Raw genomic sequence first — 26,663 nt, forward strand, 5'->3', positions numbered from 1 at the left:
TGTATAATTGTTCTATTGTATTTTTTTTGTGCTGTTACTTATAATTGTATTATTTGTTCTTATTTTATTACTGACTGTTTACATGTCTTTAATAATGTTTTAGATTTTAATCTAAGGCTGGTATAGTTTTGGCTGTGGTATTGAAATTGGAATCGAAAATTGTGAATTTTCACTGGTATCTAAAATTTCATAACATTCATAACTCCCTATTTTTGCAAAACCAGTTTCATGGCCTGTACATTTTCTTAAGTTACCGGCATTTGGCAGGTGTGGCAAAAAGTTAGTTTTATTCCCTGTATCTATATATATATATATATATATATATATATATATAGCCAGGTCATCACTGTAAAATAAGATAATAATAACTCTTAACTGGCTTGCCTTGTTCAATAAAGGTGAACAAACAAAGGAACATTATAAAACACAGTTGCCCTGCTCCCTCGATTGTAACGTCGCTCTAAACTCGTATGATTTTCCTTCTTCTGTGGAACACAAAAGAAGTTTCAGCTGTTTCAGATCTGTTTCTCCATACACACTTAAAAAAGTACTTTATTTGCATCATTGGTTTAATGGAACCTTGGCTTGGAACCTTTCCATTCCACAAAAGGTTCGTTAGATTATTAAAATGTTCTTGACACTGAGAAAAAAAGTTACGTTTCTTTTAAGAACTGATCACGGAAAGGTTCTTTGGGGAACCAAAAATGGTTCTTCTATCAGCATTGCTGCCAAAACCCCCTTTTGGAACCTTTAATTTTAAAGAGTGTACTGTATAATAAAAGTAAATTTGGTCAAAAAGTTTCAAGCTTCAAAGCAGACACGAAAGTGACTTAAAAAAGTCTCCACTTATTCCAAGTCTCACTGAATCTCAGTGACATAAAACCTCATTGTTTTTTTTTTTTTGTCTGTGTTGCGCAGAAAAGTGAAAAACATACGAGTTTTGGACAGTGAATGATGACAGCATTTTTACTCTCCCTTTAAAACCGTCATCCTTCACTCGCACTTTGTAACAAATCTTTCCCTCGCGGGTCAAAATGACCTGAAGCCCTAAAATTAGACTTTATTTTTTTTTGTCCAGAATGCTTATTTTATTTCATTTTGATAATATTTTTTCAATTTTTATGCAATTTTATGCAATTTTATGCAATTTTATGCAATTTTTCAATTTTATATTGCAATCTTTTAATGCAATTTTGTATTTTTGTTATTTATTATTTTATTTACCTTTAAATTCCTTGATTTGATCAATAAATAATAAATAAATAGTAATTTAAGCACATTCCTCGCATTCTTTTTAACTTAAATTCAGAATAACTCAAAATTTCATGCATAACGCTTTTAATTCAACTCAAAATATCTTACATTGGGTGTCTTTGCCGACCTCTTGGGGAAAAATAATAATATAACATGATATTTCATGACTCTTGCCACTAGATGGCCTTATAGCTCTAATTGGAGCAAATGAGCTGTTCCTCTGGGTCCTAAAGTCAGTTACTTCAGTATGCATTCAGATACACATGCAGACATTCTAAAATTATTTTTTGGTAAAGTTTTAGCATTTTTTGTTTGAATTTTGAGCATTTTTAGGTTTTTCTATGTCTATCTGAAGCATTCCTCACATTCCATTCATTCCTAAGGGGGTCAAACTGAGGGAAGGATTTGTAACTTTTTTAAATTTCAACCTCAAAACTCCTTGAATCCATTACAATTTTTTTTTTTTTTTTTTTTTTGTGTATTCATGGTTCAAGTGCATAAGGATACTTCCACTCCACTAAGCTAATGCACGCTCTGCGCACAGGGTTATTGAGAGTCAGGCAGAAGAGAGCTCTGGGAGGTCTGCTATTAGAGGTGCTTCCCTGTTTCTTGCTCTTGGCATATTGCTGGCGTTTCCTCTGGGCCAGAGAGCTGACGGGCACCGCGTTTGCAGGAGCCGAGGGGTTCGAGGTCTTCGGGACGTCCTTAGACTGTCTCGCGGCGTGGATCGCGGCCTGCCAGGAGAGAGCGGCGGCCTGGGCCGGTGAGTGAACCCTGGTGATTGACAGCTCTTCAGTCCAGGTGGGAGGAGCTTCACTGGGGACTGGGACTCTGGTACCACTGGCATAGTTGGCCCCTGAAAAGAGAAAGAAAATGAATGGTCGTTAGGGGCTTTCACACCAAAGGAACCTTTTCACAGTTCCTAGAACTATTGGCGGAACTATTGGTGTGTTCCAGCACAGGAACTAGGAATGATTTTAGTTCTTGTAATGTTTTGTCTGAAGCCCCTTTACTTCACCACTAGATAGCGTTATTTCAACCCAGATGAATTCTCCTTTGTTAAATGGTTGAATTACTCCTAATGACAAACCCTATTTAAGGCCCCACTGCCTTTTGTTATTGTTCAGTCCTGATGTTGGTCTAAGCGTTGTCATTCTCAAGGATTTTTGGGTCTGAGATTTTTCCTGCCTTCTGTTTTTGTACTTTGATTCCATGTTTTTTTGTGGTTTGTGGACTCTTGGATATATACCTTTCTGGAATCATGTTAAGGAGATCTCTTCTGTTTTGGATTACCCTTTTTGTATTGGGGAGTTGTTTGAGTTACCCTGAGAGACTTTAATCTAAAGTGTTGCCTAAGACTGTTTTCCCTCTGAAGTAAAGAGCCAAAGATAAAACTCAGACTTTTGAGATCTCATTGTATTCAAATTCCTCTGCACTTGGTTTCAACCTCCTCCAGTGGTCAAGGACACACACACATCGGAGACCCGAGTTCGATCCCCAGCTGGATCATAACAGTTCTAGGAATGCCTTTTGGAGGAACTAATTTAGCTCCTACTTCAGAGTCTAAACCAGCACTATAGGAGCTACCAGTGACGTTAGTGTTTATTGATTGGCCAAACGCACGTGAGGGCATGGTGTGTCTTGGGATTGATACGCCAAGACGATGGCATCCACTATCCAGTGGGCCAACCTCTGCTTAGAGACAGCCTTTCCCTTCTGCTGGCCTCAGTAACAGACAAAGAGCTGGTCTGAGGTCTTGAGGCTTTGCGTTCTGTCCACGTACAGGCGCAGACCGCGGACAGGACAGAGAAAAGCCAGGGCTGGGTCTGCCTCCTCCAGCGCTTGCAGGTTCACTACCTGGTCCCAAAGGGGAGTGGTAGGAACCTTGGGCACATATCCAGGCTGGGGTCTCAGGATGACGTGAGAGAGGTGACAGCACCAGAGATAAGTCCCAAGAGGGTATAGAGGGGCGAGGCGGATTCAGTCTCCTCGCTCCCCTCAGGAACCTGACGATCAGGTCGTGCTTCCCCACGGATCTCCCGTCAACTGCATCGTGATGTGCAGCAATAGAGGCAACATACACTTTGAGGGTGGAGGGAAACAGCCCACGCTCCAACCCATCTTGCAGGAAGGAAAGCACAGTACCAATCGAACATCTTCGGGGGTCTTTTCGGGGAGAAGAACTCCACTCAATGAACAGGTTCCACTTCAGGGCAGTTATTCTACTTCAGGGAGTAGCACGACTGGCAATGGGATGAGTTCGGAGAGGCAAACTATCTGTGCGGCCCCGAAGTGGTCCCAAATCAGCTGGACCGCCTGGGGATGGAGTCTCCACTCTCCCGGGGCCACAGGCTGTTGTGAGAGCTTGTCGGCGGCACGGTTGAGCAGGCCAGGGATATAAGTGGCACGAAGCGACCTCAGATGCTTCTGACTCCATAGGAGGAGATGGCGGGCGAGCTGCGACATGCGTCGGGAGCGTAGACCACATTGATAGTTGATGTACGCAACGGTCGAGTCCAGCTCCATACCGAGAAAAGGGATCTTCTGCACGGGGGCGAGTTTGCTCTTTTCCCAATTGACCCGAAGACCCAACTGACTGATATGCTGGAGTAGCAAGCCCCTGTGCTCGCACAACTGCGCCTGAGACTGATACGAACACCATACTCTCTCATGGGAGCAATGGCCACCTCGCTCAGTTAATGGCCACCTTCGTAAAGACGCGGGGCGATAGGGCAAGCCCGAAGGGTAGGACTTTGTACTGATATGCTTGACCCTCGAACGCAAAGCACTAGGCTTGTTGCGATAGTCGGTGTTACCGGTGATACACGGTGTTTAACCCACCTACCGGTCATAGCACTTGACCACCGGCACCGTCCCCATCGTGTTGAAGTTTTAGCCTATAGTAATAAAGCACTTAATTCAGTTAGTGACTACTAGGGCCCTATGATTTCCGTGATGCAGAAAACGCGGACGGAATCACGGAATGTACACATGAAAACGGAATTCTCTTATACGCACGGAATTTGCATATGTTTTGTTGACATATTAAATAAAAAATGTTTTACTTCCTTCTCATTTTTGCAGTTTAAAACAACAAACGTAGAAAGGTCTCTACCTAAACCCAGAGCCATATAGAGAGACATCTGTCAATACAGTCAATACAGGGATGCAAACAGCGCGCTTTTCAGTATGAGTGCAAGCGTGAACCTTTTGCGCGCTCAAGTTCGTTATTTCAAATGTAGGCGCGCGGCAAGCGCGCTCATAAGTGAAGCGCCGACGCGCTCATTTTTTCCAGGCGCAGCGAGATGAAAACACCTCAACTTTTCAGACTGCCGCAAGCGCACCGCAGTTCATGAGACAAGAACCAACATATCAACTTCACCCTTTCCGTAACAACATTGAAAGCTCAGTCAACATAAAGAATGAGGGTAGCACACCACAAACACTATACGGGTGTTTTTCTCTTCTCCGTAAATAAATCTTGTAGCAGAGCTACAGCAAGCGTTTTTCGGTGGTGGAAATCTATTAGCTACTAAAACTTCTTTGTCGTTGTGGAGAGCGCGGTGCATGGTTGCATTAACGCCACGGGAAAATCGGACCGAATTTTACTATTAATAATAAAAGATTGCCTAAGCTAATATGCATTTGTATTTGTACACGCACATCTTCAAGCACACCACAAAAATGAAGGACACTGGAAGTTATTGATGTTCGTTCGTTTCATATTCGATGGTTGTGCAGGGTTTTTTTTTTTTTTTTTGCTGAAAAAGGCAGGCACTTTATTTAACGAATAGTGATTTTTTTATATATAATTTCTTTTTTGATACTTGCACGATGTGTGCAGTGGTTCGTTTTGTTAATAAATGCACTTTAAAGGTGTTTCATAAGTGCTTTTGTTTAGTTTTTACATGGTGTGTTAAGTTATTAATCATTTTGCAATAAAGATGTGTGTAATACAAGCGAGTATCTTATTGTTTTGTGTATTTTTATTAAGAATAAAATAAATTAACCCATGATTAATTCAAACAAATGCTACTGAATTGCCGCTAATTAAAGTGAAAGTAAATTGAGACGTGTGCACGTCCGCATTTTCGGCCACCCGAAATCCCCGACACGCAACCCCGGTGACACCGGGATTACCGGTTTTTTTACACGTCGATTAACCGGTGGAAAAAATCCGTCACCGCAACATCCCTACAAAGCACAGGAATGGCCTTTGTCGCAGGAGGATGGAGACATAAAAGTACATGTCCTTCAGGTCGTTCGCTGCAAACCAATCTCGGGGACGGATGCATTCAAAAATGCGTTTCTGCGTTAGCATCTTGAACGGAAGCTTGTAAAGGGCCCGGTTCAAAACTCGCAGGTCCAAGATTGGCCGTAACCCACCGCCTTTCTTGGGTACAATGAAGTACGGGCTGTAGAAGCCGGTCTTCATATCTGCATGACAGAGGCACGTTCGCTCAACACCGAAGTGTAATGAACACCGCTGAACTTGGGCGGACGCCGGCCGAACTGAATCGTATACATGAGTCTGATGGTGCAGAGGAGCCAACTGGACCGGTTGGGAAGCACTCTCCAGACTTCCACGAACCGGGCTAGGAGGACCAGAGCCGGGCCAGGAGGACCAGACGTACCCGGGGTGGGGCAGCGAAGTGGATGACAGGGACCCAACTCGGAAGGCCAGAGGGCGGCCCGAAGTGGGTTCTGACTGTGCGGTGCAACACTTACCACAGGTCGGCAGGGGGTGCGTGAGAAGTGTAATCTGGTCCTCGAACCGCACCTGGCTGCCGACTGGCGATACAAGATGGGGCTGGGGGTGGCCAGGCTTTACAGGGTCACACACCGCCAGTCTGGCCCTCTTGGGACCCAGGAACAGAGGTATTTGCTCTTTCTTTGAAAATGTGGGTGCCGCTGGACTCCGGGGAACAGAAACAGACACAAAACAAAGATTCTCCACCCGGCCCTCCTCCGGGGGAGGGAGTGGTTCGGTCACCATCTCCCGAAGAGCTCGTTGCTCCATCCTTGGGTGGCCCGTCTCAGGGACGCTTGCACTTGCGCTTGCCACCTGGCCTGGCAGCGCCTGAGGCGGGCTGGGTGGCCTGCCTGCACTCACGCCCTCTAACCAACCGTCAGAACAAACAAACACAAAGAATGCTGTTAAAACAGTAGTTGAGAGCTCAGAAGGCTCGCGATCACCGCTGCACTCGCGCTGTAACCACACCAGCACCGGGAGAGACTTCCAGAAGAAGCACCGACACACTCGTTCGTTGAAAACACTCCAACACTCTTCAGAGACATCGACATCCGATTGGCTCCGAAGCGAAAGACAAGTGGTGCGTGCATCCGCTTCCATGTTTATACCCGTGCTGCGGGGCGGAGCGTGAGATGCAAATCTCGCACGCCAATGTGCATTTATGGTAATGACACCAAACTTTTAGATTCAAGTAAAAATTTACAATTCTCTATTCCAATTTCAATACCACAGCTAAAACTACTAGCCTAAATTTAAAACATCATTAAAGACAAGTAATCAGTCATAATAAAAAAAGGACAAATAATCAAATTACAAGGAAAAGCACAAATGAATAAAATATAAGATACAAATGAAATAAGCAGTGCTTTTCCAATTTTTCAGGCAGTAGTTTTCAGGTACATAAATTTAATAAAGTAAGCAAATGTAAAATACCTGCATAGTCTTCACTGTATAAATTAAACATTCTTATTAATTAATCCTTATTAAAGCTACAAAAGTTATTCAGCCAAGAGCAGTGAGTGATTTTTTTCTCTGTCCTTTGCTGAAACAGACAGCAGGAATATTAGGCCGCTGCCACTTTAAAAGTGAATGCACGGATCCAATATACTGATACTGACACACATGTATTTACTTTCTGTTTACATGTCATAAGTACTGTTTACATTCACTTATAACATAACCGACTATGTGTTACTAGAATGTTCTTGTCAAGGCTTACACTCTCGTGACAATGAAGCACTGGCCCTTCAACTGTCCCAAGCGTCATTCACGTTTGTTCAATTTCATGCATTGTTAGAATTCATAAAAATGTTACTGGCCACCTGCCGAGTGACACTGTTTCATAAACTCGCCATGGTGATTTTTACTCACATTTGGCGCTTGCTGAGTGTTAATTTTAGGCTCTATATTTATATGTATACAGTATAATACATATATACTGTATATACTGTATATAAATATAAATAGGCTATACCTAACATAAAAGTTTGTAAATGTGTGTGTGTGTGTGTGTGTGTGTGTGTGTGTGTGCATGCATGATGTGAAAACACACACACACACACACACACATATATAGGCCTATTATATATTTTTATGTTAGATGCGATAAATCGCGATTAATCGATTTGAGAGCACTAATGTCTAATATATCTAATATATAAGCACTACTATTATACATGCCTATATCATTACAAATTAATATATATTTATGTCCTGCCAACAGGGAAACGTTCTCGGAACTTTAGCTAACGTTTTCTCAAGGTTCTCTTAAAGTTATAAACAAAAACTCTTCCAGTAACGTTAATAACGTTCGTTCAGAGTTATCTGGTCTTTAATAATGATCTCCAAAAGTTAGAACAAAAACATTATTACTTAACCTATAGATACATCGCTCATGGGACGTTTTACCTGAAACATTTAGTTGGATGTTTGTCTAACGTTTTTTATTTTTATTTTTTAATGTTACTATTTCTTTCAGAATGTTCAGAGAACTTCCCATTATGACTGAAGAATGATACAATGGAATGTTTCCATAGCGTTCACATAAAAAAACGGGTTTTGACGTTTTGAACGTTCAAGAGAACATTCATAAATATCGATTTCATAACTTAATGGCTAACAAAACGTTCTTATTTATGTCAGCATATTTATATCCAGCCATGACGATCCTCGCGGCACTAGTATGATGTGCGCTGATGCGTTCAGCACAACTTTGACATGGACATCTTCACCTCACTTTGACAACACAGCAAAATATCGCCAGTTTCGCTCAGTTAAGCCCTTTTAATATGAAACGCATTTAGTCACATCTGTATTTGTGTGTTTACCTCCTTCAGTCGGTTCCTCTGACTCGTCCATCCCCTCCTCCACATTGAAACCCTGTTTTACTGTTTGTTATAGTCCAGCTCGCGTGATTATATCACATCTTATCTATCATGTTTAGACCGCTAGTTGATGATCATAATGATGATGATGATGGTGCTGATGCTGAAGCCTCTTCGCAACATCCGGGTGTCTCCGCGATGAAGATTAAATCCACTGAGCGCCATTAAAGATGCCTAGAGTCAGTCTGACAGTCTTATGCTTATTTTATCCGGACTAAATCAGAGAGAAAACACACACTGGTTTCGCTCGCAGTTGTGCGTCTGTTTTAAATTAAATCCGTGTTCGGGGAATAGAGTTGCCTGGAATATTCAATTACCTTTGCAGGACATCTAACAGGCTTTGCAACAGGTCACTGAGCCTCAGACAATGTTCCTGCACACACTGTATTACTTCCGAGCTTTGGCTTCATAAAGTCAAGCAGCTTTTTATACACCCAGATAAAGTTCAACTAAATCTTACCTCGGATTCCCAGTATGAACGTCATCTCTCATTGACTGAGTGCATGTTTTCTGCTCATTATGGCCATATGTTGAAGCACAGGGCTCAGTTAGGGAGTGTGTGTTGGATTACCTGTGTGTAGCAGATAATCCCCATATTAATCCTCTGACTCAAGCCTTCTGTGCCACTGGGTGGAAGCCAATGGAGCGCGTGCACGCGAATATTCCGTCCAAAAGCGATCGATATGATCATGTTGTTGATTTACCATAGCAGTGATTAATCATAATTTACATCAACTCTGATTCTGAAGTAGGCCCTGTGTTATCTACAGTAATGTCAAGTGTTCATTTCTAGCTGTAGTGATGCTTATTTTTTTTTAATTGTTTTAACTTTTATTTGTCTTCAGCTGTAAATAAACACATACAGTGAAGTGTGTGTGTATGTGTGTGTGTGTGTGTGTGTGTGTGTGTAACAGCGAGCTCTTGCGGTTTCTCCATTACATCACAGTTTAAATCCCCGTCATTAATGAATCTGAGCTCTAAGTTCATTAAAATACAGCTCAAATAGTTTATAGTTAAATTCAAATAAATCCAATAATACTCCAATAACCACAAGTGAAAATAGTTCTAGTCCGTCAAAACAGTTTTGAGTTTAATTGATATAATTTAGTGTCTCTGTGGGAAATAGACAGTGATTTATGACAGAATATTATACTGAATATCAGAGTTTTTTTATGTCTGTTTGTTAATGAGAGATTTTTGGACACATTCATGGTTTTAGATTTGTGAGTAAAAGTTTTTATTTTGAAGAAAAAACATTAAATGAAACCCTTAGGGTAAGATGAGCCACCAGAACTGGCACATAAGGCCCAGACTGGCATGTTGTTACTAGTGTTATTATTTTTAAATGTAATAATTATTGTAATCAATGGGGTTATTATTCAGTATTTCCATTAGATTTACATTCTTTGCTTTCATTAAAACTTACAGGTTAATTGAGTGAAATCATCATAAATTTGCATTCGGTTGCTGTTGTGACATATCTTCAATTTAAATATTAGTAATTAAATACGTAAATATTAATATGTCTGTGTAAATCATAGAATAATTTTCAGTGTGTCATAGTTTTGAATTTTCATCTCATAATTATCACTTAGTATATCATAATCAGTATTGGGCATAATGCATTAATTATTTACTGTAATTTAATTACATTTCCCTTGAAAAAGTAAAGTAGGGGATACTCTTACTTTTTTTCTGTAATTTAATTAGTTACTTATGTAATTGCATTAACTACTGTAATTCTATATAGCCTGCTGTAATTCAGTAGTGGATTTAACTATTAGTCTAATTTTAAAATGTATGCTTTTAATGTAAGCTTCTCCCTTTAATTACTTTGGTCAGTTCAAGAATAATTTAGGCAATATTATTTATTTGAAAGAATTAAAAGCAGTTCCATGTCCTTGTCGGGGTGGACATGGGATTTAGTACGTAATTAGTAGCTAATAATAACAAGTAATGCAACGGGTGATTATTTTAATGTCATTAGTAGCTATTAATTCATTGTATTTTTGTTGAGTAATTTACTCAACACTTATCATAACTATGATTTAGTATGTCAGAATTAAGTGACCCAAAAAAAAGTTTTATCTGGAGGAAATGGGCTTCCATGGATAAATACAGATTAATTTGAGTATTATTGTAATTTATACATGCCCGTTTTAACGTGACATTAGTGTTTGTTTGAGCGCGGAACTATGCGCGAACTCTGGCGGAAGCACGTGCATAATAATAAAACGGCAACCGGAAGTGTGTCTCCTGGAATGTGTTCCGTGTAGTCGCAGTGAAGATGGAGTGTGTGAATAAAGCGGGGCATCTGATGAGTCTCGCGGCTCTACAACAGTATGATCCCTATATAGTCAAACTGCTGGATGTCACCGGGCAGGTCGCGCTCTATACTTTCAACTCCAAAGCAAACGAATGGGTGAGATTTCTAAACGTGTTGCCTTATAATCAGCGCGTGCGTCATTTAGCCTGCAGTGGCTAATGCTAATAACATCGTCACTAGCCCAGAGTCTCCATTATGGTGTCTAATGCATGTTTATATTCATCCAGAAAGAACACACGACGGAGTTATCTAGCAGCGTGTGGGTTTGCTGGAACATCAGTGTTATGAATCAGCATTCAACGCCCAGATTAACAGATTAATGATCAGCTTATACGAGAAAGTACAATTAGTATCACATTCTGTCTATCAATAAAGTTCTGCAAATACAATTGACATCTATGGAAGACATTTACGTTTCAGAATCATATGCATCATAATTATGAGATAAAAGTCTGACCTTCTGTCATCATTTTAATTTTCCATCTCTTATGCCATAAATCTGACTTTATGTCAATATCATGACTTAGTGTTTTAGAATGTCGACGTTTTAATCATAATCATGACTTGGTATGTTATTATTTTGATTTTGTTTGCAGAATCATGAGTTAGTATGGTAAAATTTCGACTTTTTAATCAATCGTGACTTAGCATGTTTTAATTTTGATGGTTTATGCCATAATCATGACTTAGTATAGTAGAATAATGACTTAGCATGTTAGAATTTCGACTTTTTAATCATAATCATGAATTAGTATGTTATTATTTAGATTTTTTTAAATCATAATTATGACTTTAAAATCTCAACTTTTTAATCAATGATGTCTTAGTATGTAGTATGTTATAATTTTGATGGTTTGTCATAATCATGAATTAGTATGTTAGAATTTTGACTTTTTAATCATAATTACGACTCTAAAATCTCAACTTTTTAATCAATCGTGACTTAGTATGTTATAATTTTGATGGTTTATGTCATAATCATGACTTAGTATAGTAGAATTATGACTTCGTATGTTAGAATTTTGACTTTTTAATCATAATCATGACTTAGTATGTTATTATTTAATGTTTTTTAAATCATAATTATGACTTTAAAATCTCAACTTTTTAATCAATCATGACTTTGATTGATTTTGATGGTTTCTGTCATAATCATGACTTAGTATATTAGAATTATGACTTCGTATATTTTAGAATTTCGACTTTTTAATCATAGTCATAACTTAGTATGTTATTATTTTGATTGTTTTGCATAATCATGACTTAGTATTGTAAAATTTCGACTTTTTAATCAATCGTGACTTAGCCTGTTTTAATTTTGATGATTTATGTCATAATCATGACTTAGTATATTAGAATTATGTTAGAATTTCGACTTTTTAATCATAATCATGACTTAGTATGTTATTATTTTGATTTTTTTAAATCATAATTATGACTTTAAAATCTCAACTTTTTAATCATAGTCATGACTTAGTATGTTATTATTTTGATTTTGTTTTTCATAATCATGAGTTAGTATTGTAAAATTTCGACTTTTTAATCAATCGTGACTTAGCCTGTTTTAATTTTGATGATTTATGTCATAATTATGACTTTAAAATCTCAACTTTTTAATCATAGTCATGACTTAGTATGTTATTATTTTGATTTTGTTTTTCATAATCATGAGTTAGTATTGTAAAATTTCGACTTTTTAATCAATCATGATTAAAGTATGTTATAATTTTGATGGTTTCTGTCATAATCATGAGTTAGCATGTTAGAATTATGACTTAATATGTTATAATTAGCTTTTTAGTTTCATTATATTTTATTTTGTCTGTCATTATTGTGGCTTACTATGTCATAATTATGATTTTTTTGTCATGTCATAATGCAGTTGTGTCCTTGTTTGGTCAAAGGTCTTCCATCGATGTCAGCTTCTGTCGTTAGCGTGCGTCCTCTAGCAGATCTGCCGCTCGCTCTCTGTGTTAGCACTGAATATGAGCTCTGTCTGAACACTAACTCCTCTCTCTCACTCCAGGAGAAGACTGAGATTGAAGGCACATTATTTGTGTACGCCAGGTGAGCGTCGACTGACAGGAACTGAAGGTTGTTCTGTTAGTCACACATTCATCTGTAGTTCAGTCTGAATGTGTGTGTGTGTGTGTGTGTTTCTCCGCAGGTCGGCGTCTCCCCATCATGGCTTCACGATCATGAACCGTTTGAGCACAGAGAACTTAGTGGAGCCCATCAATAAAGACTTGGAGTTCCAGCTCCAGGACCCTTTCCTACTGTACAGGAACGGCAACCGTAAGTTCAGGATCAAACACTGTACTCGTCCGTTATCTGCTGTGAGGAACCCAGACCAGTCAGCATTAACCCTATAAAGCCTGGCGTATCATATGTGAATTACTAAGGCCTCGTGTGGATCAACATGATGCTGATAAACCTGTTGCACTCAATATACAGTACAGGCCAAAAGTTTGGAAACATTACTATTTTTAATGTTTTTGAAAGAAGTTTCTTCTGCTCATCAAGCCTGCATTTATTTGATCAAAAAAAAGTAATATTGTGATATATTATTACAATTTAAAATAATTGGTTTTCAATTTATTATATTTTAAATTATCATTTATTTCTGTGATGCAAAGCTGAATTTTCAGGATCATTACTCCAGTCTATCACATGATCCTTTAGAAATAATTCTAATATGATGATTCATTATCAAAGTTGGAAACAGTTCTGCTGCTTAATATATTTTCATAACCTGTGATACTTTATTAGGATACTTTGATGAATAAAAAGTAAAAAAATAAAAAAGAAGCAAATGTTTTAAAAATAGAAATCTTTTGTAACAACAATATACACCACTGGTCTTTTTTTTTGGAAATAAATCAATACTTTAATTCAGCAAGGATGTGTTAAATTGATAAAAAGTGATAGTAAAGAAGATTTATATTATTAGAAAATATATATATTTTTTAATAAATGCAGTTCTTTTTAACCTTTTATTCCTCAAATATATTAGGCAGCAGAACTGTGTCCAACACTCATAATAAATCAGAATATTAGAATGATTTCTAAAGGATCATGTGATAGACTGGATGTCACATGTGACACTGAAGACTGGAGTAATGATGCTGAAAATTCAGCTTTGCATCACAGAAATAAATTATTTTTTAAAGTATATACAAATAGAAAACTATTATTGTAAGTTGTAATAATATTTCACAATATTACTGTTTTTTTCTTTCTGTATTTTTGATCAAATAAACGCAGCCTTGATGAGCATTAGAGACTTCTTTCAAAAATATAAAAAAACATAATGTTTCCAAACTTTTGACCAGTACTGTATCTGATTCAGATTTTTTTTATCTAGTAAAAGTCTTTTAGTATGATTGTACAAACGTCCTCCTTTAGCTCGTGCTTCACGTTTTCTTGATTTTTGTCAAGTGAATATAAGAGTAATATTGATATTGTTAGTAATATTTCAAGATGAACTGAACTGGACTGAAGCAACTTTGGTTTTACTTGATTTTCCAGCATTTATTAGAAAAATAATTAGTATCAAATATGATCATCATTTGTTTATCTCTCAATTATATTATATCTCTATTATCTGTTAAAATATCATCTTACAAAGACATTATTGGCAGATATAGAGAGACGACTGATATGTATGTGTTTTATGTCAGTATCTGCTATACTGTTATAAAGATCTCATTGATTCTTATAAATATCAGCATCTGCAGCATTTCTGCTCACTCTGAGCCTCTAAATAAAACTGAGCTGTTTTTACTACATATTCTCACTATTTCATACAATATTATGAGCCAAAAAGCCTGATGTATCAATTATGATATTTAACAAAAAACGGATATGCAAACTTTTTTTTTTTTTGGAAAGTTCAATAAAATTTCCAAAAAAATAGATAAAAATAGATATTTCTCAGTATTTACAGGGTTAAAATGTTGTTGTTTTTTAACAAAGAATGAAACAAACATTAAATCTGCATATTAATGAAACATGATTTCTGAATATTTAACTTAAACCTTCATGTCCGTGTCAGCCTTGTTTGCTTTAACTCTAAAGTTTCATGTTCCAGTCACCTTTATTTCTATTGCACTTTATAAATTACAGATGGTTTGAAAGCAGCTTTACAGAGATAACAGGAGAATTATTAATTAATCTAGAATGGCAATTATGCATTTCAGCTGAAGTCAGTTCAGTGTTGATTCAGTTCCGTTGTAAAGATCATCAATTATTAAATTAGTGTATTTATTTATAAATAAATATATTTTTTATATTTTCATTATTTATAAATAAATATATTTTTAAATAAAAAGTATTATTTATTTATTTATTAGTATATTTATCTATAATGCAGTTCTGCAAAAAATGATGTCATCGTCCGGCTCAGTTCTCATACAACAGCGTCAGTACAGTCAGATCACTGATATTGTTGAATATTAAGTGAAGAATATTAATTAATTTCATGAATGCTAATATTGTCGCAAAATCTCAGCTATATTATCCCACAGCTCTGTACATACAGTTGGATTTATAGTGTATAATGTAATACTTTGCATACAAGCTGCACTCATGTAAAGCAATATATGCTGTACAACTAATCCCAACTACTTAAACATTTTTTTTGTGAAATAACTATATTATTGCCCAGCTCTAATTTAATATCTAATCAATGCAACTCTAAGGCATGAAGATATTACAAATATTAACATCATGATTTTTATTTTGGGTGAACCATCCACAAATCATATTTTTTTATTGCAATTATATTGACACGATATGTATTGTTGCACGCCTATATTTGACTGTATATTTGTGTATTAAATTCTGTGTAACCGTCCACGTATTTGCAACACAACCCCACTTTCCCAGTGTGTTTAAATGTCTCTGTTTCTCTCCTGTATTTCTTCATGTTTCTGTGTGTGTGTGTGTGTCAGTGGGCATCTACAGTATCTGGTTCTACGATAAGGCCGACTGCCAGCGGATAGCACAGCTCATGCTACAGTGAGTATCACTCATCAGCATAACTCGCCCTGAAACCTGCGAGTGATCAGAGTAATGTGTTTATCTGAGCTGTGTGTGTGTGTGTGTGTAGGATCGTGAAGCAGGAGGCGTTTCGAGCGCAGTGTGTGTCTCCCGACAGAGGCTCGAGTGGCAGGACCAACGGCCTGGTTCAGTCCAAACCCACAGATATCCTGGAGCTGCTCAGCAAGGCCAAAGAGGAGTACCACAGGGTATGAGGACGGGCTTATAACTCAGTCATCACGTTTGTGTCCGCAAGACTGGTCATCACTGTTTAACTCTCATCCTTCACTCGCACTTTATAACAAATCCTTCCCTCACGGGTCAAAATGACCCGAAGCCCTAAAATTATCCTTTTATTTATTTATTTTTATTTTATTTATTCAGAAAGCTTATTTCATTTTGATAATGTTTTTATATATTTTTCGTTTTTTTTTTTAAATTCTATTTACCTTTTAAATTACTCGATTTTATCAATAAATAATAAATAAATAACAATTTAAGCACATTATTTCAACTTAAATTCAAAGTAACTCATTATTTCATGCATTTTCCTTGTAAATTTAGTTAAAAACATCTCACATTGTGTGTGTCTGGTGTTTCTGCCGACCTCTTGTGGAAAAATAGTAATATAAGATGATATTTCATAACTCTTGCCACTAGATGGCCTTATAGCTCTATATGGAGCAAATGAGCTGCTCTCCTCTGTCCTAAAGTCTGTTTTTGATTTATCATATGCATTCAGATATATATTTAGACATTATAAAATAGTTTTTTTTTTGGTAAAGTTTTAGCATTCTTTTTGTTGTAATTTTGACAATTTCTTTAAGCTTTTCTATATGTACAGAAGTGTCAGATATTGTAATCTAATCTAGTCAAATCTAACCACTTGATATCTGTGATAATCATTTTGAATGATTGATTTTTATTTTAAAAAACATTGAGAAATAAAAAGCCATTGTCCCCATTAAATGACCCCCATTCATTTTAATGGGAATTCCTGTGTGTGTGTGTGTGTGTGTGTGTGTGTGTGTGTGTGTGTGTTCTGCATAGGGGATGTTCTATAGTCTACAGAAAAGGTTTGGTCATATCATATAGGGATGCACTGATATGAACATATTGACTGATACCGATAATTTTTTATATTTCAATGCCGATAACCGATATATTGGCCGATAAATCTAAATCCAAATTTTGGTATAATTTTTGAGAGCCTGATTATTAAAACAGAAGTCTCACCAGTAAAGCCACGTCTCAAACACAATTATAATGATGTTCTCATGATAATGTTATGTAGTCGATATGACAGACTTGTATCACTTTACTGTATTTTCCTTTTTTCTCCCAATCATATTCCAAGCAATTCATAATCATCATGTTGAACAGTGCGCATCTGAAGCGTCTCAGCTGGAGGAAATAATACATTATTGGTACATTTTAATATATTGGACAAATTTATTTATCAGGCCGATAACGATAACATTATAAAATGAACCGATATCGGCTGATATGGTGGCCGATATATCGTGCATCTCTAATATCATATATAATATAGTTCAAACCGATTATCAGCTTATGTTTACTCCGAGAGATTGTCCATCATCAGACTGAAGAAAATGTGTAGATGAATAAAGTGACTAATAACGTGTGTGTGTGTTTCTAGAGTCAGTCGACAGAGAGGGAGGTTGAGGTGAACTGTGAGTCTGTGCCGTCACAGGAGAAGAGAGACGACACCACAGCAGCTCAGCAGGAGAAGGTCTTTAACATTAACATTAATAAATGCTGAAGAATTAATGTTCATTCTTAACTCATGTTAGCTAAGGTAGTTAACTAATAAACCTTATTATAAAGTATTACCAGAATTTCTGACAAATATTAAATTGAAAGATTCTAGGTAAATGTTATTATTACTGTTGTTACTATTGGTATACATGACTGATTTTGTATATTGATTGTTTTTTTTTAAGAAAAATTGTTAAATTATTGTAAACAATATATTGAAATACTGTTGATTGGCATGAATAATAGCCATGGCTGCTGATATGGCGTTAAAATCATTAGGGATGCACCGAAATGAAAATTCTTGGCCGAAACCGAAAACCGAAAAAGAGGAAACCAAGGCCGAAAACCGAAACACCGAAAGAAATTATGCCAATTATTGTTAGTACCATTGCATTTATGGCTATGACTGTGTACTAAGTTTACTAAAATCAAGGCATTGCAATTGCATAAATTAATATTAAAGTTTCAAAGAATAAATCCATTAAAATTTTATGCAAATATTTATTTAGCATTTGCAAAGTATAAAATTAAATGTTTAACTTGACCCCACTCATGTGTACATTAAATAATAATGTAAAAGCCTACTGGCCTGGAGAAAGGTTTAAAAATGAAATGTTCTCTCATAAAAACAAAGTGCATTTAGGTCAATACTGCCATAGCCCAAAATAATATCTGCAGTTATATGCTCATGGACGTGAGTTGCAAAAACCATAAACAGCTCAGGTAAACCTCTGAGAAATGACGGCTGCTCTGCACACACACGCAAAGGTCTCTTGCTCCCTCTCTCTGCCGCGCGCGCTACGTATGCGCGCTCATGCTCGCGATTCCGGGAGATTTAAACTAATTTGCGGGCATTAGGGAGCCGGTATCAATACGCGGGAGACTCCCGGAACTTCCCGAAGACTTGGGATGTCTGTGTTTTGAAAATCGCTGTCCGTGGGTCACTCTCAGATATATTTAAATACGTCCACACCGCAGATATGTAATGTTGCTTCAGACAAGCACGTGCAGGTCGCGGTGTCTGCTGTTTGCGTCATCACAACATTTCGGCCGTATTGTTTCGGTGATAAAAGTCTTTCGGCCGAAAACCGAAAATGCCCTTTTGGGCCATTTTCGGCCGAAAATTTTCGGTGGCCGAATATTCGGTGCATCCCTAATCATTATAATAAATCTAACAGTGTGTCTCTTTCTCCTCCACAGTCGAGTCACTCAGTAGTGAAGCAGATCACGGTGGAAGAGCTTTTCGGCAGCTCCTTCCCCAAAGACCCGTCCCAGTCCCAGCACCAGTCCCAGTCCCAGTCTCCAGCGTACGGCCCTCCTCTCCTGTCCTGTGACCCGGGCGGCCCGGCGCTGGTCTCTCTGTTCCAGACCCGAGACTCGAGGACGAGTGCTTCACACACGCAGGAGAGCGGGGGTGCGTCGGGGCGTCGAGGTTCGGCTGGTCCTCTAACTCCTGCGTATATGAGTCCTCTCACAGAGGCTCATGGGATAGCGGCTCCCCTGCCAGGGTTCAGGCCCGGCCCGCTCGTCACGCCACAGAGCTTCAGAGAGACCGGCTGCAAAGCTACAGGCTCTTTCACAGGAAAGAGTCCAGCGCCGGCTCAGGGGAACACGCTCAGCAACGCGTTCATGGTACGTCACTCTTCTTTTTTTACTTTTTAAGCAGAAATAGCAGATGCAGTTATTTAAAGGGGTCATGACATGGTTTTTGTTTTGTTACGTTACCTTAGGTGCAATTATAGTACTACTATAGTTTTTTGGACAAATTTGAGTGATTTATGACCTTTCCCCACAGTTTCTCATCCTCTGATTCAAACAGTCTGTTTTGGGGGTGTTTCCCCTTTAAGAGTTCAGTGTTAACGTCATTGGCTAAAGGTAGTTTAAGATGAAATACATTACTTAGTGTTTGCGGCGTCGTTGTTGACGGGGAGTAACGGGTATAATGGGGAGGACGTCTTAAGCTATGAAACTGGCAGGAAGTTTTAATGGTGGTACCTCTTATATACCAAAAGATCAAGGCAAATTTGGTTTCTCATGTCATGACCCCTTTAAAGGGATACTTCACTGATTAGCATTAAGCTTTGTATCAGTCGAAACCCGGGAGTATTCTCGAGTGAAAACTTCCCTCCCTCATGTCCCCCTGAGACGAGAGATTTCTGGATTGTGTGTCTGGAAAAAAACCTCAGATGATGGTCGTCATTTAGCGTCATCTGAGGCTCTTTTGTCCAGTGGCGATACCACTTTTAGCATAGCTTAGCATAGATCATTGAATCGGACAAGACCATTAGCATCTCTCTCAAAAAAAAAACTAACCTATTAGACCTATTTTCAGGCGCTGCATCATATCATTACACCTGCTAATCATTTTCGGCAATCACAGACATTCGCATTCAGACGGAATTAGATTTCTCTGAGGACCGCCGAGTTTGACGAAAAACAGTAGGTAATTTGCTCTGGAATTTTTACAGAGGTCATGTGAGAAAAAGACACACATGGCAGATTCGGACAGGATTAAAATCTCAAAGTACGTCTGTGAAACCTGTGAAACTAGTCCCGTCCGAATAGGGCTTTAATCAACACAAGCCGGTAACAATAAAAGGTTGTCGACGGGAACTTATCATAATGAATGACAAAAGCTTTGAAATGTGTCTTGTTTTTGCACAAGCTTGTCTAATCTGAACGGTCTCTTCCTGTCTTTGGCACAGAGTAAAGAGGTGAAAGCTTTCACACCGTCCCCGGCTCTGGTCAAACCCCTTCCAGTAAGTTCACTCCTGACGACACTGACAGGATTGGATATATATAGTTTGGTGGCAGTATGTTGACATGACTAATGTGATGCCTGAGATTTGCTTCTCTGATTGTGAACAGTGGTTTGTTGTTGTAAGCTCTGGCTAGGGCTGGGTATCGAGTTTGATACTTTTTAGGCACCGACTGAATTGCCTTTATACACATCGAGTATCAAAAAATTCTTGTTCGGGACCAAATTTCGATACCTAACACCGTGTCCTAACTAGACGCGATGCGATTCCAGCGACAAATAAGTTCACACTAGACGCGACGCGACTGCGAGATGCGTCAAAATCAATCAAAACCCTCAGCCAATCAGAACAGTGTGTGGGCGGAGTCAGCCAATCAGAACAGCGTGTGGGCGGAGTCAGCCAATCAGTACAGTGTATGGGCGGAGTCTCGCGGCACCATAGAGTAATCTTGATGGCACTCGCAAGAAAATGGATAAGTAGCTACATAATCAAATTACAAATATTACACCTTTTAAACATTATTAAAACACATAGGCTACTGAGTTACTAAAACAATCTTTGTCAAAGAATACACTTGTTTGTTCACAGTTTAAACGTTCTTGTTTCCATTTGTTTAATTTCAGGATCTGAGGTGAATTATCCATTATTGCTTTTACAGCCACAAAGCTGGAGCACTACATGATATTCAAAGTCACATTACACACTTTTAACATTAAATAAAGCACATAAACAGTTCCTGAGATTATCATCGCCACACTTGTGTTTGTTGTTCCAGCGCGACGTCGCAGAAAAATAGAAACCGTTTCTAAAATCGAATCGTCGCGTGTTGCCGTCGCGGCTGGTTAGGACAAACACTCTGATTAACATGGAATATAACCTTTTATTGTGCGGCGCATGTAGTTAGGACACGGTGTAAGGGGTTAATCTAGTCAATGTCTGAGCCAATAAGCATGCAGAATGATTGGCTGTGGCGAGACATCAAGGAAAAACGCTAGTTTACGCCCAGAGTCGTGGCTCATGTGAGGCTGTAGTGTGTAAGCGTCCCAACCCCTATAGATGGAAAAGATGTGGAAAAGATCAAAAGTGTGGCTACATTTCACAAGGCTTGTTTCCTATATCGCGTGAGCCAATATTTGCAACAAGTTAATTACTGCCAAGACCGGCAACACGACAAATCTGATGAAGCACTTGACAGTGCAAGGAATAAACTTAAAAGTAGAAAGTTGCTCTGCAGAAAGAACTGGAGCGCGTCACAATGAACCGAATCTCGGCGTTTAGGCTATTGGCCTCATAGATATGAGGAACAGGCATATAGAAAGCTTGAAGTGTCTACTTTTAAACGAACCAATTCCAATCGAAATACAAATACTGGTAACACTTTATTTTACAGTGTCCTGTTACACGTACTTATCATAGGAATAACAGTAAATTATGCATAATTACATGCAACTAACCCTCAACCAAACCCTAATCCTACCCTAACCCTATAGTAAGTACATGTAGTTAATTAATATTAACATGTAGTTAATTAATAGTACTTAAATGTATAATTACACTGTAACAGTGACACCTTCAAATAAAGTGTAACCCAAATACTCTCTGATTATGTAATCCAAATGAAAGTTGCATTTCTCTCTATAGGCGCGCGCTCACTTTACTGCCGAGACGACGAGTCGGCAGCATCAACTTCATCTTTGCAGCTAACACTCAGAAAACACTAGTTCATTAATAATCAATTCAAATGTTTCCTTGCTATTTTTCCCCGACACATTCATAATCATTAGGCTCATTTGCCAGTGCTTTGCTGCAAGCTTTATGCGTGCGCTTATATCCCGCCAGTCTGTAAAAAATGTCCACAGACTGAAAAAATAAAACCAACGTTTTTTTTAAGGTAATGTAATTGTTAAAAACGTATTTCATAAAATTGGTATCGAAAAAAGTAGCGTTTAGTAACCGGTACCATTAATCTAAATTTTTTGCGCGATACCCAGCCCTATCTCACACGGTCGCTCATTAAGAATGTTTCAGTAGTCCTAATTCATTAACATTATTTAGAACGAGGTTAAAGGCCCTTATAGACGTGAAATCGAAGGCCAAATCAGGCCAAAACAAAGTTCGTTTTGAGTTCGAAACCGCTTCAAACTGCCATTCGTCCGTGGCGATGACATCAGAGGTGGGTGTGGCTCTGAGGCTCCGCCTTTGATGTGGAAATCTGCTCTGGTTCATTTATCCTCTCTCTCTCTCTCTCTCTCTCTCTCTCTCTCATTTAAGAGAAAGTTTGGTAGGGTTTTTTATTGATTGATGCTTGATTCAAAAGTGAATTGTTTGGGTTGTGTATTGTAATAAAGGTGTTTTAAAAATCTCTCTCTCTCTGTCGTAAAAAATTACGTTTTAGTGGCATAACATCGGTTAGTGGAAATGCCGTCATTTCGCGGTAGTTTTTTATCGACATTTAGAAAATATCGCAAAAGTTTTGCGCAATGTGCAAATGTGGCTAATGCCGAGTTCAGACTGCTCGATTTTAGCCCCGATTTTGGCTAGCCGACAGGTTTTGAGAAATCGCAGACAAATGCCCGAAATCACAGGCAAATCGGTGCTCGTTCACGTGAGTGACAATCACGCAGTGTGAATAAGCAAAGACGCGATATGAGCGAATCGCCGACGAGTCGCCGACACCCGTGAGATATTTGGCATGCTAAATATCTGGACCTGTCGGCGATTCAAAATCCTTCTGTGTGAAAAGTGTTCTGACTGAAAACTACATCGGCGATGACCGACAGCCAATGAGAGAGCAAGATACAGCAGCGGGGAGTTTGGGGAGGAGTTATAGGCCACAATTTCAGTATTTTAATAGATATGATTACAATTATATCAAACAGAAACAAAGCACAAACATTTGCTTGACCAGCAGCAACAGCAGCACATTGTAACATTATTTATTTACCCCAAACTCTCTTTGCAGAACACACAGTCCTTGCTCCCCTTGTCTTCCCAGCCATTTCCTCACGCATAATGTTTTTCTTTTTCTCCTTTTCGCTGCAAATCCGTGCACAGACAATTTGGATCGCAAGCTTCTTGCAGGCTATAATTTTTAATAACAATTTCAAACTCGTGCGAGAACTGCGGTCTTACGCACGCGGGATTTTGCGTTATTTCCTTATCACTTCTCGCGTGTGTTTGGTTGCGAAACGTAGTTTGCGGGCCAGACAGGAGTTGTCGGCGATTCTTCCTCCTGAAAGTCATGCAGTGTGAAACCTCCTGTCACCGATGCATCGTGCAGTGTGAACACACCAGCAACTGAATGTTACTCTGGATAGTCATGCAGTGTGAAAAGAACAGTGACCCGACTACTTTGAAAATCGTGCAGTCTGAACTCAGCATAACTCTCTCCCCCTCTCTCTCTCTCTCCGTCATATGAAGGCGGGGCCAGTCGTCCAGGGGGAGGAGTCTTCACTTCTACTGTCTCCTAGTGTATTTCAGCACTTCATCACCAAGACACCAGATCCACCCAAGAACCCTGCGTCCCCGACGCCCCCCCCCACAGACCTTCCCTCGGCCCAGTACAGCCGCCACCAGCTGCAGGACACACTCATACATCTCATCAAGGTACTCACTCATTCTCACCGCCACTGCACATGCGGACATTATATTGTTTATATAGCTTGTTTGTTTTCTAAAATCACTTCCATAATTTAGAATTTAAGTTGTTTAATGATACAGTTATACTTTATTTATTTATTTATTTATTATAAGTTGCAGTACCTTTATTTTGAAGGATTGGTTCAAGTTCATGCACAAAAGCGCGTGCAACAGATGTAATGGCATTTTACTGACACAAAATACAGACAAATAAAAGTCAAGTCACCTTTATTTATATACAGCTTTTTACAATACAGATTGTTTTAGCAGCTTTTCAGAGATAACAGGAAAATAATGCAACAAAGTTTGTTTCTAGGAGAAAATAGTGTCATATTCCAGCTTAAGTAAGTTCAGTGATGGTTATTTTTGTTGTGAAAAAGTTAATAATTTAGTTCATGTGTGTATGTCATCATCTAGCTCAGTCCAGTTCTTATATAATGGTGTCAATGCATGCAGATCAATATTATTGTTAAATATTAAATTAAATGTTAAATTAAATGTCCCCAACTAAGTAAGCCAATGGCAACAAAGGCGTCAGAAACACAATGCCTGGTTGTCTGCATGCTGCGAGAATGGGAAATAGTCTTTGAATCTTCCTCACTGATGTTCAAGTCCTTTGTGACGAGAATAAACCTTTATCTGAGCGTAATGATCTTCCAATCTGATGTGAAGTTAGTGAACCAATCCTTCAAAATAAAGGTACTGCAACTTATAATAAAGTGAAACTGTATAAATAACAAACACAACTTAAATTCTAAATTATGAAAGTGATTTTAGAAAACAAACGAATTTTATATAAACAATATAATGGCAGCATTTACAGTCAGTGCACGTTGTGTGTGTAGCTTCATAGTCTTCACTTGTGTGTTCATTTGTTTGCAGAATGACGCACATTTCCTCAGTGCAATCCACGAGGCGTACGTACAGAGCATCTCTAAAGGCCTCAACAACATCAAGCTATAGCCAGTGTCAAACATCATGAGCCGTCTCGGATTCAGTGTGAAGCTTGACCACACACACACACACACAGACTGACACACTGATTCTTAATAATAACCCATCGACTGCTGGAATCCTGATTTATCCCCAACTGCCGATCAGCACAATTATCTCCCGGGACTTGTGCAATAAGAAGCATTGGAAAATTGCTTTTCATTTACGACGTATGGATATGATGCAGTATCCCAGTCTCAGTGGTGTTTTACTGTTAAACCAGTATGTTTGATAAGCCCTGAGTGTTATATTGAAATTCCCAGCAGATTTGAAGGCATCAAGAGTAGGATGTGCACTCATTCCCTGTTTTCTCATAAACTCACTTGTTTAATTTGGGCCTAAAAATGACAAGTGCATAAATTAAAGATTAGTGGAGCCATGTATTGCTTTTTTTAAATTGCAGACCGTAATATGAGATATTAAGTGGTTTGTTTAAAGTCAGATGTGTCAAATCAACATTTCTGTGTTGTCGGCTAGTTGAAGAGGTCAGTCTGATGATCGTTTCTGTATCAACAGCAGAAGAAATAGACCAGATCATTCAACAGGTGCATTTAATTTCAACAGTAAAAGTAGAATGAAATTGTTCCTGCACACTAACTAGTTCATTGTTTGTTTGCTTGTTTGACAGGAATTGTATTTTTTTTTAATATGCACAAGGCTTATTGTGTTTACACTTAAAACATAGGAATTTAATTAACTTTTTTTGTACAGTTTGCTTTTGATTATCGTAGCACATTTTAAAACCTCAGCACAAATGAAAGTTGATACAGTATTTCAGCAAGTCTTTACTCACATCACACACGATGGACTCTCAAACGCATCAGGATTCTGTTACAGTGGTTTGTCTTTTGAGTTTGATGTGCAAATAAACTATTGCCATAATTTAGCTCATTGTTTGTATTGTATTACAGTGAGATTTTACAAGAAAATCTGTCTTCCATCTTGCCCTCTCATAAGCATGTTTAGATCCATTTTTGCGCTGCTTATGGGTCGCTTTTATTTAAAGACTAATTTTGAGAGCTGTGATGTATTGATGCGAGTACAAGCTTTTCCGTTACCAGATAAAACAATGCTATAATCTTTTCAGAGTTTATGAGAGTCACTCCTCAAATATAATGTCTGATTATTTCCCATAATCAAGTTCGAGTTTACTGAAATGCTCATTAGTCCAGTGCTTCTCAACCCTGTTCCCGCAGATAAAACACACATTTTGGATGTCTTGCTTATCTGACCCATTATTAATAAGTCTTTTGAGTGTGTGCTAATGTGCTGAAGAGGTGAATCAGATATGTTTGAAAAGGTGTAGTGTTGGTGTGCCTTCAGGAACAGGGTTGAAAAATGCTGATTTAGGTCTTAATCATTAATTGTTTAATAGTAAAACATGAAACGGGGCAATGCATTTCAGCCAAACAGAGACAACAGAAGAGCATCTGCTTCTTCATACACAATGTGAAAAATAAACACTAATAAATAACTAATAAAGTTGGTGATAGTTATTGTGCCGTATAGATGTGCACGAATAAATCATTTGTACTTAATACTGAAATATTCCATAAAGTTTAACAAAACCATTCACACCAAGGACGATAACTAAGATAACGATAAAGATTTTGTTCTAAAAATCGTTCTCAATATTAAAGACTAGCAGAGTTCACAGCGTCGCTATAACGATAACGGCATCGATGGAATCACTTTCAGAACGATTTTAGCCAGTTGATGAACGGTAAAAATACTGA

General features: G+C 38.2%; 2 protein-coding genes across 5 annotated transcripts in view; one reads left to right on the top strand and one right to left on the bottom strand.

The window, feature by feature from the left end:
* Nucleotides 1–8,912, bottom strand: part of cacna1db (calcium channel, voltage-dependent, L type, alpha 1D subunit, b) — a 102,231-nt gene extending 93,319 nt beyond the window's left edge. Inside the window, exons 1-2 of the mRNA XM_084389806.1 lie at nucleotides 8,335–8,912; nucleotides 1,762–2,110 (exon numbers count right to left, since the gene is read on the bottom strand). Coding sequence (XP_084245932.1) covers nucleotides 1,762–2,110; nucleotides 8,335–8,365 — 380 coding nt within the window. The 5' untranslated portion in view covers nucleotides 8,366–8,912. The remainder of the gene's footprint in view (nucleotides 1–1,761; nucleotides 2,111–8,334) is intronic.
* Nucleotides 8,913–10,637: 1,725 nt separating this feature from the next.
* dcp1a (decapping mRNA 1A) lies at nucleotides 10,638–26,379 on the top strand. 4 transcript variants are annotated; one of them, XM_084389816.1, is made up of 10 exons: nucleotides 10,653–10,813; nucleotides 12,744–12,784; nucleotides 12,885–13,012; nucleotides 15,670–15,736; nucleotides 15,828–15,966; nucleotides 17,418–17,510; nucleotides 18,737–19,168; nucleotides 20,242–20,295; nucleotides 23,716–23,901; nucleotides 24,817–26,379. In XM_084389816.1, the coding sequence occupies exons 1-10, from the start codon at nucleotides 10,679–10,681 to the stop codon at nucleotides 24,895–24,897; spliced, it is 1,356 nt and encodes a 451-aa protein (XP_084245942.1). In that variant the 5' UTR covers nucleotides 10,653–10,678; the 3' UTR covers nucleotides 24,898–26,379. The 4 variants fall into 4 exon arrangements, with proteins under 4 accessions (XP_084245940.1, XP_084245939.1, XP_084245942.1 ...); XM_084389814.1 differs by lacking the exon at nucleotides 12,744–12,784 and having other exon boundaries at nucleotides 10,638–10,813; XM_084389813.1 differs by lacking the exon at nucleotides 20,242–20,295 and having other exon boundaries at nucleotides 10,649–10,813; nucleotides 24,817–26,007.
* The last annotated feature ends 284 nt before the right edge of the window (nucleotides 26,380–26,663 follow it).

This window comes from Rutilus rutilus, assembly GCF_951802725.1.
Source record: "Rutilus rutilus genome assembly, chromosome: 19".
Taxonomy (NCBI): Eukaryota; Metazoa; Chordata; class Actinopteri; order Cypriniformes; family Leuciscidae; genus Rutilus; species Rutilus rutilus.